The sequence below is a fragment of the Ambystoma mexicanum genome, chromosome 11 (assembly GCF_040938575.1).
Source record: "Ambystoma mexicanum isolate Mex_15411 chromosome 11, UKY_AmexF1_1, whole genome shotgun sequence".
NCBI classification, from domain to species: domain Eukaryota; kingdom Metazoa; phylum Chordata; class Amphibia; order Caudata; family Ambystomatidae; genus Ambystoma; species Ambystoma mexicanum.
This window is the reverse complement of record NC_090934.1, coordinates 1477397057-1477415745: the sequence shown is the minus strand read 5'-3', so window position 1 is coordinate 1477415745 and position 18689 is coordinate 1477397057. Positions and strand designations below refer to the sequence as shown.

Here is an 18689-nt window from a genome sequence, read left to right as displayed (position 1 = left end):
AATTAGAAAGCTCAAACCTCCCTGGGAAGTCCCAAGACTGCTTAGCATAGGGGAAGCACTATGGGGTTACCACCAGTTGCAACACATCCCTGTCCTAGTACCCCCCCCCCACCAGAAAGACCGCCTCCTCATCACCCAATGACACCCCTCATGCATAGGGTGCCTTGCACAGAATGCCAACGAGAACTCAGCCAGGAACTTTAACCTGTCCCGCCACAAGCTTCTTACTCCATCTTCAGACCCATCAGACGGGCTGCAAACATGTAATCCACATCTCATTCCAGAAATGACTAACGGTAGGGGGCGGTGCCCAAGCGGCTTACTTTGGCTCCGTGAGAACGTTAATCACGCACTTCCTCTGTGGCCCCATCGTCGTCCAGTTCTTGGCAAGCGACACCATGGCTCCAGCGTCGAGTAGGCCGTAACCGTACGAGTGGCTCACTGCAAAGAGAGAAAGGCACATGGAAGTGGGAGGCAAGAAACACTGGGGGCGGGGGGCCCTCCAAGGACACAGAACCATGGCAAGGTACGCTTTACAGGCTGGCCTTCTACACAGCTGGCCTCTCCAATCATTGCATACATGGCGGGGCGGACCCATTCATTCAGTGAGGGTTAGTCCCGTCTGGGGGCGCTTGGGAAATGGCTGCAATAATTGCACAGTGGCTTCTGTGTGGACAAGTTAAGAGGATTGATTTCAATGCAAGATATGCCGTACAGACCCCCATGTCCTCATCCAACAGGTCTTATGGAGGCCGAAGCCACAAGACCAATCTGTACACAGCTGGTTTCCAACTACAGGATGGCTCCACCCAAGTTGCACTTAGTGGGGATGGAGAACGTCTCCTTTTGACCACATCTCGTACCAGCGGTCCCACAGCCCGTGACTTGGCTTGGGTCACTAGTCCTTTATGCATTAGGCGACTCAAAGCTCTGCAGCTATAGCCGATGTTACATAATATGTAAACACCACAGGCTTCTGCTGTTCACGGACTATCTGCACACAAGAACATTTTCAACAAAGGAACAAGGATGGACACCCATCTGTGTCGAAAAACCCAGAGCGAGCTCAGCAGCCGGGCAAGATTGACCGTTTGATGCAACTTTTGTCAGCAACTAGAGGGTTTTTGGGAGGGGTGGTGGAGAAGAGGGGGCGGGGTACCTTCACATTTTCCAAGAGCAGTCCTACCTTTGCGGCCAACTCCATTCGTGAGCCAGTCATTGGCGTTCAGGTGAGATGGTTTAGAGGTGTGTACCACCAGGTGCTGCATGTCTCTCCAGGTGAGGTTCTTACTGTGGGGAGAAATGAGACAGGTCAAGAACACACACGGATCACAAACTTACAATGAATTGGCACATCCCATCGCCCTGTGTCCACACACCTCCCCATCACAGGTGGGTCCAGATTGCTGGTTCCATCACAAGTCGGCTCAATAGCGACACGTTGCTACAGGAGACGGCAGGATCCAACTGCCCCGCACTGCAGAATAGTGCATCAGGTTTATCACAGCGTCCAGGGGCAAGGGGGGTACAGCTGCATTAAATTGGGTGGGGATACATTTCCCACACTACACTAAGTGGGGTGAGAAAATATTCTGGATGTTGCTGGGGTGCAATAGGTTGCTATTGATAAATGCTTGAATGATCAACCAACACCTCAGGATTTATCAAACCAACAGACCATTCTACTACACAGTCCAATACACCACTCATATGATTATAATAGGTTATTTATAACGCACTTACTACCCAGACGTTAAGCGCAAACCTGGGGATAGAACCTGTTACTCCGTGTCATCTTGCTTCCAAGGCGAGCACCTTGCCGCTGAGCTATCCTCCCGAGCTATCCACCCTGCAGGTGCTTTTGTCTTCTGTCTTCATTGGACGATAGTATAAAAGGTGTGAACTGATGTGGTATTGTTGAGACTGGGGTTAGTTGGGTCCTGCAACACCATTCAACTGCTCCCCAGAGCTTTGTACAATAAACTTGCTTTATGCACAACCGTGCACTCGCTTCTTAAGTGGTGGGTCTGTTTGGGTTAAAGTGATTAAAGGGACCATCTGCACAAAGACAACTACTCCATAAAAGGCATTTGAAGCAGACCCATCAACTTACGAGGATTACGCAAGTTCACCCACTTGCAACTGACAATATGAAGGGACACCAGTGTGATTATGCTGCCGAAATCAGCTCAAATCCTTCAACAGTCAAGGGTGCAACAGAGCCACCAACCACATGAATTCGATGTCCTGCGGCAGACTTCAGTTAGTGCAGATAACCTCGATATGCTGCCTACCAGTCCCCTTAAATGACTGCCACCCGCCACCCCCCACAGAGCTGTGAGGGGAAGGGTGGCAATTACGATGAGCCAAGCGAGGGCTCTGGCTTCACCAGCTCATGTAAAGGAGGTGTGCGGCCGAGGGCCATCAAATGCAACCCCTCTGCGCTAGTTGCACGGAAGTTGCATTTCTGCCCGCAGATGCCTCGAGGTGAAAGAAGCATTACCCACCTCTACCAGACATTCACTGCACCAAAGGAAGGACGGGCAGGATTATTTTTACCCCATAAATGTCACTATTTGTAGCCGCCTGGACCAGAAGCAAGTTTACGCCAGAACGCGCGGTTATTGGACAATGTATGGACCGGATCCCTTCCATTAGAGAGCGGAAAACGGAAGTGACGTGGGTTTACCCCCGATGACATTTGAACCCTGCCACAGATACACCAAGGCTGCTCCGCAACAAGGCGCCCACGTGCTTCGTAGGTTCAGTCCTTGCCCAGAGTGAACTCTATGGATAGTTTGGTTGCTGCAGGCGCACGTGCAAGGGTTCAAGCTCTTAATAACATTGACCTGTGCCAATAGCTCCGACGGCTGCACAAGGCCGATCTAGAGGCAGCATTTAGATATAGTCTTAGTCTGGGTAAATAAGGCACACGCTCTGTAGCGCAGCTGCATGTCCCAGCTCTTGGTAATAGCGTTATTCTGGCGCTGACAGAGGATTTAGGGTGTGTCCATGACTTCCGATTATTTTCCAACTTTGCACCCCTAGAGAGAGTGTGGGAACGCAGTGTGTGTGTGTGCATGAACCACGCGCTGAACCCACTTGCGCAGGTGCCTGAAATGCTGTGCCAATAATGCTGCCAGCTTACACTTGACAGAGGGCCCCTGAGCAGAGTTTTCTTTGCATTACCGGTAGGTTTGCCCCACGTCCTCGGGTACTTACTTTGCCTCCAGAGCCAGAGCGATGATTCCAGCCGCCAGCGGTGCCGAGGCAGAGGTGCCCGTGTGCGAGTCTGTGCACTTCTGCCTCAGGTCTGTCGTTACCTGGCAAGCAAAGAAAGAGCAGTGGCTTAGTCTCACAATGCAATCGGCCGAACCAAATGAATAAAACAGGCGATTGTGGGATTCACTTCAAAATTAAAAATAAGAGCACAGTAAACTAGAAACCAGGGAAACTGCTCATAGCTGGGCACAGATGGCAACCAATGTGACAGCAGACGCTGCGTGTTATGGTGTGCAAACTTCGCGTAAGCGAGCATGTGGCAGCAGGCAGTGCGTGCCATTGGTTCACGTGCAACCTTCGTGTAAGCGTGCATGTGCCAGCAGACACTGCGTGCCATTGGTTCACGCACTGCGTGCCATTGGTTCACGTGCAACCTTCGTGTAAGCGAGCATGTGACAGCAGACACTGCCTGCCATTGGTTCAAGTGCAACCTTCCTGTAAGCGAGCATGTGACAGCAGACACTGCCTGCCATTGGTTTATGTGCAACCTTCGTGTAAGCGAGCATGTGACAGCAGACACTGCGTGCCATTGGTTCACGTGCAACCTTCGTGTAAGCGAGCATGTGCCAGCAGACACTGCCTGCCATTGGTTCATGTGCAACCTTCGTGTAAGCGAGCATGTGCCAGCAGACACTGCGTGCCATTGGGTTATGTGCAACCTTCGTGTAAGCGAGCATGTGACAGCAGACACTGCATGCCATTGGTTCACATGCAACCTTCGTGTAAGCCAGCATTTGACAGCAGACACTGCGTGCCATTGGTTTATATGCAACCTTCGTGTAAGCGAGCATGTGACAGCAGACATTGCGTGCCATTGGTTCACGTGCAACCTTCCTGTAAGCCAGCATTTGACAGCAGACACTGCGTGCCATTGGTTCACGTGCAACCTTCGTGTAAGCGTGCCATTGGTTCACATGCAACCTTCGTGTAAGCCAGCATTTGACATCAGACACTGCGTGCCATTGGTTTATATGCAACCTTCGTGTAAGCGAGCATGTGACAGCAGACATTGCGTGCCATTGGTTCACGTGCAACCTTCGTGTAAGCCAGCATTTGACAGCAGACACTGCGTGCCATTGGTTCACGTGCAACCTTCGTGTAAGCGTGCATGTGACAGCAGGCAGTGCGTGCCATTGGTTCACGTGCAACCTTCGTGTAAGCGAGCATGTGCCAGCAGACACTGCGTGCCATTGGTTCACGCACTGCGTGCCATTGGTTCACGTGCAACCTTCGTGTAAGCGAGCATGTGACAGCAGACACTGCCTGCCATTGGTTCAAGTGCAACCTTCGTGTAAGCGAGCATGTGACAGCAGACACTGCCTGCCATTGGTTTATGTGCAACCTTCGTGTAAGCGAGCATGTGACAGCAGACACTGCGTGCCATTGGTTCACGTGCAACCTTCGTGTAAGCGAGCATGTGCCAGCAGACACTGCCTGCCATTGGTTCATGTGCAACCTTCGTGTAAGCGAGCATGTGCCAGCAGACACTGCGTGCCATTGGTTCACGTGCAACCTTCGTGTAAGCCAGCATTTGACAGCAGACACTGCGTGCCATTGGTTCACGTGCAACCTTCGTGTAAGCGTGCCATTGGTTCACATGCAACCTTCGTGTAAGCCAGCATTTGACATCAGACACTGCGTGCCATTGGTTTATATGCAACCTTCATGTAAGCGAGCATGTGACAGCAGACATTGCGTGCCATTGGTTCACGTGCAACCTTCGTGTAAGCCAGCATTTGACAGCAGACACTGCGTGCCATTGGTTCACGTGCAACCTTCGTGTAAGCGAGCATGTGACAGCAGGCAGTGCGTGCCATTGGTTTACGTGCGACCTTCGTGTAAGCGAGCATGTGACAGCAGGCAGTGCGTGCCATTGGTTCACGTGCGACCTTCGTGTAAGCGAGCATGTGACAGCAGACACTGCGTGCCATTGCGTGCCATTGGTTCACGTGCAACCTTCGTGTAAGCAAGCATGTGACAGCAGACACTGCGTGCCATTGGTTCACGTGCAACCTTCGTGAGCGAGCATGTGACATCAGGCAGTGCGTGCCATTGGTTCACGTGCAACCTTCGTGTAAACGAGCATGTGACAGCAGACACTGCGTGCCATTGGTTCACGTGCAACCTTCGTGAGCGAGCATGTGACAGCAGACACTGCGTGCCATTGGTTTACGTGCAACCTTCGTGTAAGCGAGCATGTGACAGCAGACACTGCGTGACATTGGTTCACGTGCAACCTTCGTGTAAGCGAGCATGTGACAGCAGGCAGTGCGTGCCACTGGCTCACGTGCAACCTTCGTGTAAGCGAGCCATTGGTTCACGTGCAACCTTCGTGTAAGCGAGCATGTGACAGCAGAAACTGCGTGCCATTGGTTCACGTGCAACCTTCGCGTAAGCGAGCATGTACAGCAGGCAGTGCGTGCCATTGGTTCACGTGCAACCTTCGTGTAAGCGAGCATATGACAGCAGACACTGCGTGCCATTGGTTCACGTGCAACCTTCATGAGCGAGCATGTGACAGCAGACACTGCGTGCCATTGGTTCACGTGCAACCTTCATGAGCGAGCATGTACAGCAGACACTGCGTGCCATTGGTTCACGTGCAACCTTCGTGTAAGCGAGCATGTGACAGCAGGCAGTGCGTGCCATTGGTTCACGTGCAACCTTCGTGTAAGCGAGCATGTGACAGCAGACACTGCGTGCCATTGGTTCACGTGCAACCTTCGTGTAAGCGAGCATGTGACAGCAGGCACTGCGTGCCATTGGTTCACGTGCAACCTTCGTGTAAGCGAGCATGTGACAGCAGGCAGTGCGTGCCATTGGTTCACGTGCAACCTTCGTGAGCGAGCATGTGACAGCAGGCAGTGTGTGCCATTGGTTCACGTGCAACCTTCGTGAGCGAGCATGTGACAGCAGGCAGTGCGTGCCATTGGTTCACGTGCAACCTTCGTGTAAGCGAGCATGTGACAGCAGGCAGTGCGTGCCATTGGTTCACGTGCAACCTTCGTGAGCGAGCATGTGACAGCAGGCAGTGCGTGCCATTGGTTCACGTGCAACCTTCGTGTAAGCGTGCATGTGACAGCAGGCAGTGCGTGCCATTGGTTCACGTGCAACCTTCGTGTAAGCGAGCATGTGCCAGCAGACACTGCGTGCCATTGGTTCACGTGCAACCTTCGTGTAAGCGAGCATGTGACAGCAGGCAGTGCGTGCCATTGGTTCACGTGCAACCTTCGTGTAAGCGTGCATGTGACAGCAGGCAGTGCGTGCCATTGGTTCACGTGCAACCTTCGTGTAAGCGAGCATGTGACAGCAGGCAGTGCGTGCCATTGGTTCACGTGCAACCTTCGTGTAAGCGAGCATGTGCCAGCAGACACTGCGTGCCATTGGTTCACGTGCAACCTTCGTGTAAGCGTGCATGTGACAGCAGGCAGTGCGTGCCATTGGTTCACGTGCAACCTTCGCGTAAGCGTGCATGTGCCAGCAGGCAGTGCGTGCCATTGGTTCACGTGCAACCTTCGCGTAAGCGAGCATGTGCCAGCAGACACTGCGTGCAATTGGTTCACGTGCAACCTTCGCGTAAGCGTGCATGTGACAGCAGGCAGTGCGTGCCATTGGTTCACGTGCAACCTTCGCGTAAGCGTGCATGTGACAGCAGGCAGTGCGTGCCATTGGTTCACGTGCAACCTTCGCGTAAGCGTGCATGTGACAGCAGGCAGTGCGTGCCATTGGTTCACGTGCAACCTTCGCATAAGCGAGCATGTGCCAGCAGACACTGCGTGCCATTGGTTCACGCACTGCGTGCCATTGGTTCACGTGCAACCTTCGTGTAAGCGAGCATGTGCCAGCAGACACTGCGTGCCATTGGTTCACGTGCAACCTTCGTGTAAGCGTGCATGTGACAGCAGGCAGTGCGTGCCATTGGTTCACGTGCAACCTTCGTGTAAGCGAGCATGTGACAGCAGGCAGTGCGTGCCATTTGTTCACGTGCAACCTTCGTGTAAGCGTGCATGTGACAGCAGGCAGTGCGTGCCATTGGTTCACGTGCAACCTTCGTGTAAGCGAGCATGTGCCAGCAGACACTGCGGGCCATTGGTTCACGTGCAACCTTCGTGTAAGCGTGCATGTGACAGCAGGCAGTGCGTGCCATTGGTTCACGTGCAACCTTCGTGTAAGCGAGCATGTGCCAGCAAACACTGCGTGCCATTGGTTCACGCACTGCGTGCCATTGGTTCACGTGCAACCTTCGTGTAAGCGAGCATGTGACAGCAGACACTGCGTGCCATTGGTTCACGTGCAACCTTCGTGTAAGCGTGCATGTGACAGCAGGCAGTGCGTGCCATTGGTTCACGTGCAACCTTTGTGTAAGCGTGCATGTGACAGCAGGCAGTGCGTGCATTGGTTCACGTGCAACCTTCGTGTAAGCGAGCATGTGCCAGCAAACACTGCGTGCCATTGGTTCACGCACTGCGTGCCATTGGTTCACGTGCAACCTTCGTGTAAGCGAGCATGTGACAGCAGACACTGCGTGCCATTGGTTCACGTGCAACCTTCGTGTAAGCGTGCATGTGACAGCAGGCAGTGCGTGCCATTGGTTCACGTGCAACCTTTGTGTAAGCGAGCATGTGACAGCAGGCAGTGCGTGCCATTGGTTCACGTGCAACCTTCGTGTAAGCGTGCATGTGACAGCAGGCAGTGCGTGCCATTGGTTCACGTGCAACCTTCGTGTAAGCGAGCATGTGCCAGCAGACACTGCGGGCCATTGGTTCACGTGCAACCTTCGTGTAAGCGTGCATGTGACAGCAGGCAGTGCGTGCCATTGGTTCACGTGCAACCTTCGTGTAAGCGAGCATGTGCCAGCAAACACTGCGTGCCATTGGTTCACGCACTGCGTGCCATTGGTTCACGTGCAACCTTCGTGTAAGCGAGCATGTGACAGCAGACACTGCGTGCCATTGGTTCACGTGCAACCTTCGTGTAAGCGTGCATGTGACAGCAGGCCGTGCGTGCCATTGGTTCACGTGCAACCTTTGTGTAAGCGTGCATGTGACAGCAGGCAGTGCGTGCATTGGTTCACGTGCAACCTTCGTGTAAGCGAGCATGTGCCAGCAAACACTGCGTGCCATTGGTTCACGCACTGCGTGCCATTGGTTCACGTGCAACCTTCGTGTAAGCGAGCATGTGACAGCAGACACTGCGTGCCATTGGTTCACGTGCAACCTTCGTGTAAGCGTGCATGTGACAGCAGGCAGTGCGTGCCATTGGTTCACGTGCAACCTTCGTGTAAGCGAGCATGTGCCAGCAGACACTGCGGGCCATTGGTTCACGTGCAACCTTCGTGTAAGCGTGCATGTGACAGCAGGCAGTGCGTGCCATTGGTTCACGTGCAACCTTCGTGTAAGCGAGCATGTGCCAGCAAACACTGCGTGCCATTGGTTCACGCACTGCGTGCCATTGGTTCACGTGCAACCTTCGTGTAAGCGAGCATGTGACAGCAGACACTGCGTGCCATTGGTTCACGTGCAACCTTTGTGTAAGCGTGCATGTGACAGCAGGCAGTGCGTGCCATTGGTTCACGTGCAACCTTTGTGTAAGCGTGCATGTGACAGCAGGCAGTGCGTGCATTGGTTCACGTGCAACCTTCGTGTAAGCGAGCATGTGCCAGCAAACACTGCGTGCCATTGGTTCACGCACTGCGTGCCATTGGTTCACGTGCAACCTTCGTGTAAGCGAGCATGTGACAGCAGACACTGCGTGCCATTGGTTCACGTGCAACCTTCGTGTAAGCGTGCATGTGACAGCAGGCAGTGCGTGCATTGGTTCACGTGCAACCTTCGTGTAAGCGAGCATGTGCCAGCAAACACTGCGTGCCATTGGTTCACGCACTGCGTGCCATTGGTTCACGTGCAACCTTCGTGTAAGCGAGCATGTGACAGCAGACACTGCGTGCCATTGGTTCACGTGCAACCTTCGTGTAAGCGTGCATGTGACAGCAGGCAGTGCGTGCCATTGGTTCACGTGCAACCTTCGTGTAAGCGAGCATGTGACAGCAGACACTGCCTGCCATTGGTTCACGTGCAACCTTCGTGTAAGCGTGCATGTGACAGCAGGCAGTGCGTGCCATTGGTTCACGTGCAACCTTCGTGTAAGCGAGCATGTGACAGCAGACACTGCCTGCCATTGGTTCACGTGCAACCTTCGTGTAAGCGTGCATGTGACAGCAGGCAGTGCGTGCCATTGGTTCACGTGCAACCTTCGTGTAAGCGAGCATGTAAGCAAGCGTCTGCAACTTTAATCCCTCCGCAGTGCACGGGTTAGTGAGTAAAACTTGTGTTCTGAAGATCTGGAGGCCAAGAAACACTGTTCGGCGAGAATGAAAACACAGATGTTTGATCGAATAAAAACGGGTAATTTGTGAAGAAAAAGAAAAGGCTGAAGGAGGAAGGGAGAAAAAGGTGTTATGCCATGAAAAGACGGAAGGGTCGGGGAGAGGTAGGGTTTTCCCGGGACAGTCTGGGGAAATCGCCCTTCTTCCCAGGGTCCCGGGGCTTGCAAGCTGAGTGGCTACAGTCCAGGTTTTTGCCGGGAACAGATTTCGAAATCGGGTTCCGGTGCAACTCTTCCTGCGCGAATGAGGGCGTGTAATGCTTTTCACGCCCCCATTTCCTCCCCTCCCCGGCGCTCTCACCCAATGAGAGGAGTGTGCCTGTGAGAGCACACCATCGCCGCCCCGGCAAAAGGCCAGCAACATAGAAGTAGGACTACAGTTTCATTTGTATTTACAGTAGTCCTACTTCTATGCCTATGACCTGCAAACATTCCTATAACAGTGCCTCGATGCCCGCGTGCTGTGTGAGCGCTTTAAAAATGCAAATAAATATGCGTTCCCTTCTGTAATGGCTTGGCAGGCAAAGAACGAGGGTCTGGAGGGTCGCCCAGAGCAATGCCAGAGGTTGAGATTAATTCCAAACCTTCCAGCCATCACCTCTTGCTTTGCTGCACCTACTCTGCAACACAAATACAGCGAGGATTGTCAAAACAGGTAGTCATGGCTTGCCTGGACTACACAAGAATCGCCAGAAAGGACTATGAAGTTCCAAAGGCTGAAAGTGTGGGCAGAACGAATGCGCCTTCGTTGGTTTCATGCTCTTAAAACAAAAATAAAAAAAGTCCCTTGCTCCCAGTGCCAGAGGGGTCAAGGACAAAATTCTGTGCAACCTGCAGAACCTTCATGGGAGCATGTATTCCAGGATGAGGGTCAAAATGCGAACATCTTGGGAAAATCACCATGGCCTTACTCCAGAATTGCACAAATAACAGTTATGCACTGCCTCGTGGTAACAGCCACTAGTGCCTCAAGTTACTTGCCCCACTAAATGTGGCACCCTTTCAACCTGCTGGGAGTCAAAGCGCTGAATGCAGGTTGGGCATAACCTGGGGGGAGGAGACTTCACTCACTGAGCTGTCTTGCTGCTTAAACTACATGCTGTATTCGGTCGATCCAGCTGCGGATCGCAGTAGATCTCCTGAAGAAGCCATGTTGGCGAAACGATGTTTACGGAGGGAACCTCGATGCAATGCAAGAATAACCCCCCTGTCTACCGATGGATGCAACCCTGCTGCCACAAGGTCAGGGCACGTGACCACTGCAAGGACCAACATTGCATGAGAGTGAAAGGAGGACAGCACAGGGGCAACGCTCTGGTCTTGGAAGCAAGACCAAGCAGCGCAACAGATCCGCGCTTAGAAACCCAACTCAGTATTAGGCGCGTTCTAAAAAAACAATTAAATTAAACCCTGTTTCCACTAAGAAGTCTTAGCCTACATCTATTTGGTGAGGGGAGAGGGACGCTGTTCCTCAGATGTTTTATCTTAAATTCAACATTTGTGTAATTGGAAAGTAATCACACTGTGTGTGCATTATCAAAGTGTTTTTTTCCAATAGAGCATTTTCAAAGAGGCTAAAGCCGGCGTCCACTTGGGCAGCTGGGTCTCGAGGAGGCTCGAGTCCAGCTATTGTAGGAATATTTCACTCGACAGACAAATCTAACAGACTTGAAGGAGGAGAGTGGAAATTGATTGCTGCGGTAGGCAGACCGCGCAGCCTCGAGCCAGATGGGGACACGGGGACACTGGAAAAGCAATATGAGAAACGACCCAGCTCCGCGACGCACCCTCATCACAGAAGCCCATCTCAGCGATATGGACACCCCTTGAGAGCGCCTTCGGCGATGATTCACAGGCGGTTTCTTCTGGCGGAACCTCAATTATAGTCACCACAGGTCATATCTGCGGGCTTGGGTGGGTTTCAAGTTGGGTACGCCGATCAAACGTGGGGTGACCAGAAGGATATCAATGCTAGGATAATGGCCAATCCCGTATGTAGCAGAACCAACTTTCTAAGGAAGGTTTTCAAGCACAGATCAGAACCAGAGACGTTGGCATTCTCGCCAGGCGGTCATGGAAAGATCAGGTGATGGGAGGAGAGCTGGGGTTCTGGGGGCAGCAAGCTAGAGGACTAGAGTCTCGCAAGGAAATCGGAGGCCAAATCTGGACAGAGACACTATCTGGTGGGTGGAGGAAGGCAGGAGGAAAAGGGTTCACCCCGTGAAAAACAGGGAATGGCTTCCAGGCTCCGGTGTCAAGGACTACACCAAGAGTTGCCTCAGCGCCACAGGTCACCATCAAACCAGAAGCTAGATCTGTTCGATTCAAGTGGATCGATTTGAAGCTTAATATTGGGCCTCCAGGACACTTTACAGCCACTCCTGGCTAGAGTTCAGAGTGTTCCGGAAGAGGCGACCGCAGCGTTTCTTCAACGGATAGAAATGAATGGTGCAAGATACGCTTCCAGGAACTCCTCTGTGCCCGGACCAGGTCCTGCCAGAGCTGCTTGGCATCAGACCAGCCTTACCGGCCAGTTCCCAGGAAAGGCGGGCCGCTGGCAGTGCGGCTATTGGTGGAAGAGCCACTTTAAACAAACGGGAACAGTACTGGGAGGAAATGGAACATCCGTGCGCTCGCCTGGGCTTTTTGATACATGCACATGGATGATGGGAGATAAATTGTGGTTGGTGAGGGTCACAAGACTGAAGGGAAAGGGGGCCCCGTGCAAGGGCAATACTCACAATCTGCTTCTCGTTCTGGTTGCCGCTGCTGTAGGTGGTGGCCAGCGTGGAGGAGCAGGCTTCGCTGTACCACGGCACGTTGCCGTACTGCGTGGTGCTGCTGATTGACAGCGTGTAGATGCTGTTAGTGTAGCCGTCACAGTTGCAGCTGTCGTGCTCCCTTCCTCCGTTCCCAGACGCCCACACAAAGATGGAGCCCAGAGAGCCGCGGCCCTGCGCGAGGAACAAAGATGGGGGGAGTAGGTGAGTGATGGAGAAGGCAGACTCGGCAAGCTGGCATCACAGTACTGGGTACCTACAAAAAAGAGACTAACGTAAAAACACCCAAGCTAAAGACCCCCCCAAAAGAGAGTGAAAAGTGCAGCTGCTCCAGAAACACTATTAACGGGGCACACACACATCGGTGCTAGGAACAGCCTTCACTGCGCTACTGCAGAATAGCCTGAGCTTCACAGCGCTACACTGTCCCCACGTGGTGTATCTTCTTTCAGACTCGTAAAGGATTTTGTAGAAGGCCACTTCAGTGCACAAACCACTCATGCGTCTGTTTAGACGTTTCCAAAACTACATAAAAACAAGAAAAGGAACATGGATTGTTCTTAGTAAAGCCCCCTCCCCCCACCCCATGACGTCAGACATTGAAGATGGTTAAATGCTGAAGAGTGAAAGGGCATCTATTGGGCAGGAGTGGCCACTACCTGGGGTCTTCCAGGTCTACAAGGCTGGGACGTCTGGTGCGATAAGTACGTGCACCACCTGCTCCTACAGAACCCGGCGGCCTGTAACCCCAACCAGCCAAGGCGCCCCCCCCCCCCCCCCCCCGGTGCAGAGCTACCTGCCTAGCCTGGAGCCAGACTCACGTCATCGTAGCGTGGAGGGCTGGCCCACCCTTCATGTACCTCTAGATGGAGTCAAACACGGATTTCTCATTAAAGGCCACAACATTAAGGCCGACCCAGGCATCTTAGCAGATGCCCCCGATTAGGTTGAGAAAAGCCCCATCTTTTTCTGTACTTGTGATTTATAAAAGGACTTACATGCTCCTTTCAAGTAGGAGATGCTTCATATAGAAGACAAAAAAGACATTTTACCAAAACAATTAATCAAACACTGAAGCAGTTCGACCATACTCTTCTCTAGTCCTGGCCAGTTACTGTTCCCAGAGACTGAAGCGGCCATACTCTTCTCTAGTCCTGGCCAGTTACTGTTCCCAGTGACTGAAGCGGCCATACTTGTTCCCAGAGACTGAAGCGGCCATACTTGTTCCCAGAGACTGAAGCGGCCATACTCTTCTCTAGTGCTGGCCAGTTACTGTTCCCAGAGACTGAAGCGGCCATACTCTTCTCTAGTGCTGGCCAGTTACTGTTCCCAGAGACTGAAGCGGCCATACTCTTCTCTAGTCCTGGCCAGTTACTGTTCCCAGAGACTGAAGCGGCCATACTCTTCTCTAGTCCTGGCCAGTTACTGTTCCCAGAGACTGAAGCGGCCATACTCTTCTCTAGTGCTGGCCAGTTACTGTTCCCAGAGACAAAAGCGATTTCAATAGTTTCCCATCCACACTACATGCCCCCCAGGGATTCCTGCCAAGGGACAGTCCGGGCGTTTTTGCAAATCCACCCCCTTTTGGCAATTCTTAAGTAACATCGTGGTAATGCCACGCAGCGCAGAGCGCGCAACATCTCTGAGGAAGTTCGAATATGACCATCACAGGATCACTTGCCAACGAGTTGCTTTTTAATGGCAACTTACAACTTTCAAAACACTGCTGTGCTAAAACAGGTAGTAGCCGTTCAAGGTAGGTCTGCACAGTTTGGATTTTTGCATTAAAAATAGGAAGAAAATGTGAACTGCACATGCAATCACAGCTGCAAGTGCACAAACATGCAATTGCGCAACATGCAATCGCGCAACATGCAATCGCAGGCTCGAACGCTGGCAGTCAAACAGCCCAGCCTCCTTCAGCGGTCGCCACGTCAAGTGCCATAACATTGGGGAACCACAAACGTTAGGCCAGTCAGAGCTGGAAAGAACCAGGAATTATGATCCATAGAAGTGGAATAAGTTCACCAGCACAAGTGGAAAATGCAGCCAGAACATGGAAAACCCTAGAACACAGTTCCCAAATCACTATTATTTCTACATCGCCAAGATGAATCGGCCTATATTGCCGACCCCCCCTTCCTCCCCCACACACACACACACACACACTTCACTAGAAACCAAATTTGGCCAAGTTCCACAACCTCCCAGTTTACCTCTAAATCAGAGACCAATTGATCTGGTCCCACCCTCATCTCCATGGTAACTGCCACCCTCGGCCCGACCCTCTTCGCCGTGGTCCTTGCCTGCATATGTGCGTGCATTTAGTGAACAGGTGATTGGAAAGACACTAATGAGACTCAAGAACCCTGGGGCAGACTAAAGAAATGACGTCCCCCAATGAATGTGTTCGTAGTGATGGTGTCGGGGCAGTCGATCATGACCTGTAAGCGGATTGCATGAACCCCCGTCACGAAATACAAGCGGTTCACATGCCCCTGGGAACACACACCGTTACAGGGCGGGAAAGTGAGATAAAGTAGTTCAAGTATTTGAGGGAGCGGGAATGGCGTGAAGGGGGATTAGCAGGATTGTCATATACTGGTTGCTTCCATCTGATTGGCTAGTTCCCTCCTTAGTGTTCGGTAAGATTTTCTTTCTGGAACTTTCCTGCAAAGTTTGTGGAACCCCATTGTTTCGGCTTTGCTTTTGATCTGACTTTTTACTGGGAAGTGAAGCCGTGCCCTGACTATTGCTTATTGTGATGGGGAAACTGACTTGTCCTTCAAACCATCAGTGCTGGGAAACCAAGTTTGCCTTTTGGTAACTTTAACCTTGCACACAGCCTCTTACAATGCAGTGCAATCGGGATACATTTGTATTACCCTAGCCTTTTACACTTAGGATTTTTGGTTACTTTTATGTGAGCCTAAAGACAAGCTGGTGGCAGCAATAACATTTTTTGTGGTTTTTACCATTATTTTTGGTGCGTACATTTGTGTTTACAGTGTATGGCTACTAAACGTGGCTAACCGAAAATGGCTGCGACACGAGATTTTCGCTTGTTCTTTTGCCATATCGTGGTTTGGTTTTGTTCCTGCCTTCCCAGGTCAGGAAACTCCTCATAAGGTCACGCACTTGCCCGGGAAAGCTCCTGCGTTCACATGCTAGTGAGCCTGCGTGTGGCCCAGAAAATGGGTGGGAGCTGTCAAGTTCCAGTCCACATTACTGGTGCCAGAACAGTAGTTGTATCTGATTGGCCAAATACTGGCTGTTTGAATGGTGCAGAACCTTACCATTGCTGGATTTGCTGTCAGCTCAAATCTTGGATCAGAGGACGACCTCTGCCGCTATTCTGCAGATCTACGTCGAAGAACAGGACGTTGACCCGAAGAAGATTCTTCAGGGTCCAGCACCCACGGCAGTGTCTGGCCTGATGAAGCCCTGCAACTCTTGGACTAGTGGGAACTAGTCCCAACGCCTTCTTGAGGATCTAGTCTTTCAAAGCCTTTGGAAGGGTCCCTGGACTGCCCAGCTCTCTTGCAGGCTACCTCTCCAGGACAGTTGCCCTTTGCTGTCAAGTACAGAACTTTACTTGTTTCCAGCTTGTGCCAGAGGTCACCTTCTCCCCCAATTGCAGCTTCCCATCTTCAATGGAACCTGTCCTGGCGCAGCTTCCAAGACTAGAACTGGAAGGACGCCTGCCGTCTGCAAGCAGCGATCGTCGTTGGAACTCACCTTCCTCCACCCTGTGAAGGGTCCTGAAGACGTCTGCATTGCGAACGTCTGCATTTCTTCATCGACTGGGCTTGGAGTTGCACCCGACCAGAAGACTCCTCAAATCTGCAAACACTGGGCACCTTCCACCGCAACAGAGCAGAAGATCGAGCCTCCAGCGACCCCAGGACAATCCATAATGACCTCTGGGAAGATTGGAGCCAGGGGGGCAAGTAAGCATCAGTGTGCCTGTGCTCCCCCCCCATTCTCCATGATAACATTAGCAACGAGGGCCTTTGTTTGCATTCCCCCCTCCACTCATCTTTCTGGGTCAGGTTAGCCTTGGGTCTGGAAGGAAGGCGAGAACTTATCGATCGTTGGGTAAATTGGTATTGAACTTTTAAATGAAAAGTTCAAAACGAATCGCCACTGCATCCTTTTTAAAGGAGAATACATGCCTGTGAGATGCATGGTGTTGGACTGTACTTTTGGGCACAAAGACCCATTCATCTTAGGGTTTAGACTTCTAAAGTTAGGATAGTCCCTGTGATTGGTTCCCATCATACCATGGCATCTGCATTAACTACCTGCACTTTTTGGTTGAGTTATTTGATGAAGTATATTATTTGAACATCCTGGTGAGTATTTTGTGATATAACTACCCGATAGTTTCATTTTTCAGTGCATTCTAAAGGTCTAAATAAGTCTTTATAACTGTCTATAATGAATGATTGCGTATTACAGTGTGTGGGCTCATTGAGGGCCCCAATGCCCCCACTCTCCTGAGAATACACCAAGCCTGCTCATCCAAGTACTTTGATTGGGTTTTGGGAAACCTCTCAAAGCTTTCTGTGCATCCTAACAAGGGTGGCCTCCTAGAATCTGTCCACCAAGCCAGAGTCTAGACGCCCATCTGAACACTTAGGAGTGGAGCCATCAAGAAGCCACGTGGAGGCCGCTAAGCAGAATAGGAGACCACGGAACCACAAGCTGCAGAAAGAGTCACACAACATGGGGCCTCAGAAAATAAAAGTTCATGAAATCGTAGCAGCGAAACAAAAGCAGTCGGGAATGGGCGATCCCTAATACAAGGTGTGGAAACATGAGATAAAATGGGGTGAAAGTGCCCTCATCAGGACCTCTATTCTTGGCTGGTACGCAGTGCTCTGGCCCGTGATGCGTCTGCTGGAGACTGGTACCGCAGAGTGGATCGGACGCAGGCCCCTGAAGTGTTCGGCGGCAACATCCGGAGAAGAAATCAAGCAATGGCCACTCACTAGGGTGGACGGAGGGTTGGTAAGCAGTTGCCATGTAGATACAACCCCTCTATGGCTCCAGTAGGAGATGGTGGGGCTGGGGTGGGAGGTCAGTGTGGCAGAATGGCTAGATGCCAGACGTGCTAGAAAGTATTAGAATCCTAGCACAACTGAAGTGTTGGATGGCAGGAGGGGCAGTTATTTTGGCATTCCGGGGCCATGTTAAGCATGCCTTGGATTAAAATTGGCAAGGATTATTGCCATCCTACTGGACCGATACCAGAGATTTGCTGCATGTTCTGGAATGATTGCACGCCATACCCGCTCAACGACATCTCATTCTGAGCCATTTACGCATACTCCGCTACTGCACAATCTCAGTTGAATTTCGGAAGCAATTTTTCCAGGTTTCTTTTCCACACCCCCAGTTCATTCTCATAATCGGAGCGTGGTACAAATCAGAAGACCAGGACAGGACAGGGGTCCACGGGTGGTCCTCACGGGTGGACCCCTGTTCCGAATGTCTGATTTTGGCTACCAGGATTTTATTTGGCACTGGTCAGATCTCGCTCTGGTGGGGTTGGGCTCCAAATGTTAGGACAGTTCTCACATTCAATATGGGAGTGAACCCCCCCCCCCCCGCACACCCTCCGAGTCCTAGTTTTATTTTCTGCATTCTGGGAGTCAGCAAGTCCATGAATGAGAAAGAAAACCCAGAGTTCCCGCACCGACCCACCCTGGGACTGGGGAATCTTAAAAGATCTTTGTCTGATCTCTTGAATCACTGAACCCACAATCTTTAGAATCCAATGAACGAAAAGAACCCACAACTTGAAGGCTCTTCAGGAGGGTCTTGAAGGGAGCATCAGGTCCGATTGATTATATGGCTGGGGAGCTCTTTATCCAATCCCGGGGAGCCCAACTGGAAGAGTGAGATGGCAGGTTTATGGAAGTGGGGAGCCTCGAGTGAGGCCGCAAGACCTAATGCGGTGGGGTACAGAGCATGGCAGGGAGGGTGAGACAGCCACAGCCGTGTCTATGCGGGAGTATTCATGAGCTGTAGTGGGAGGGGCGGGTTAATCATGGGCACGCCTGCGAGGACAGGATTGGTGCCTTCCCAGCGGATGTGCCTCCCCTAAGAGGAAAGGCTTCTGGCAGCTTCAGATGCGGTCCCCCAATGAGGCCTTGGAAGGTTAAAAAGACCCTGGGACAGCCCTGTGAGCACGAGCCACTGCAACCATGCAACATTTGGAGGGGGTTCCTCTTAAAG

At 51.9% G+C, this 18689-nt stretch overlaps 1 protein-coding gene across 1 annotated transcript in view; it reads right to left on the bottom strand.

The window, feature by feature from the left end:
* FURIN (furin, paired basic amino acid cleaving enzyme) overlaps window positions 1-18689 on the bottom strand; it is a 369732-nt gene that overhangs the window by 50639 nt on the left and 300404 nt on the right. Inside the window, exons 9-12 of the mRNA XM_069625185.1 lie at window positions 12408-12620; window positions 3223-3323; window positions 1187-1290; window positions 324-441 (exon numbers count right to left, since the gene is read on the bottom strand). Coding sequence (XP_069481286.1) covers window positions 324-441; window positions 1187-1290; window positions 3223-3323; window positions 12408-12620 — 536 coding nt within the window. The remainder of the gene's footprint in view (window positions 1-323; window positions 442-1186; window positions 1291-3222; window positions 3324-12407; window positions 12621-18689) is intronic.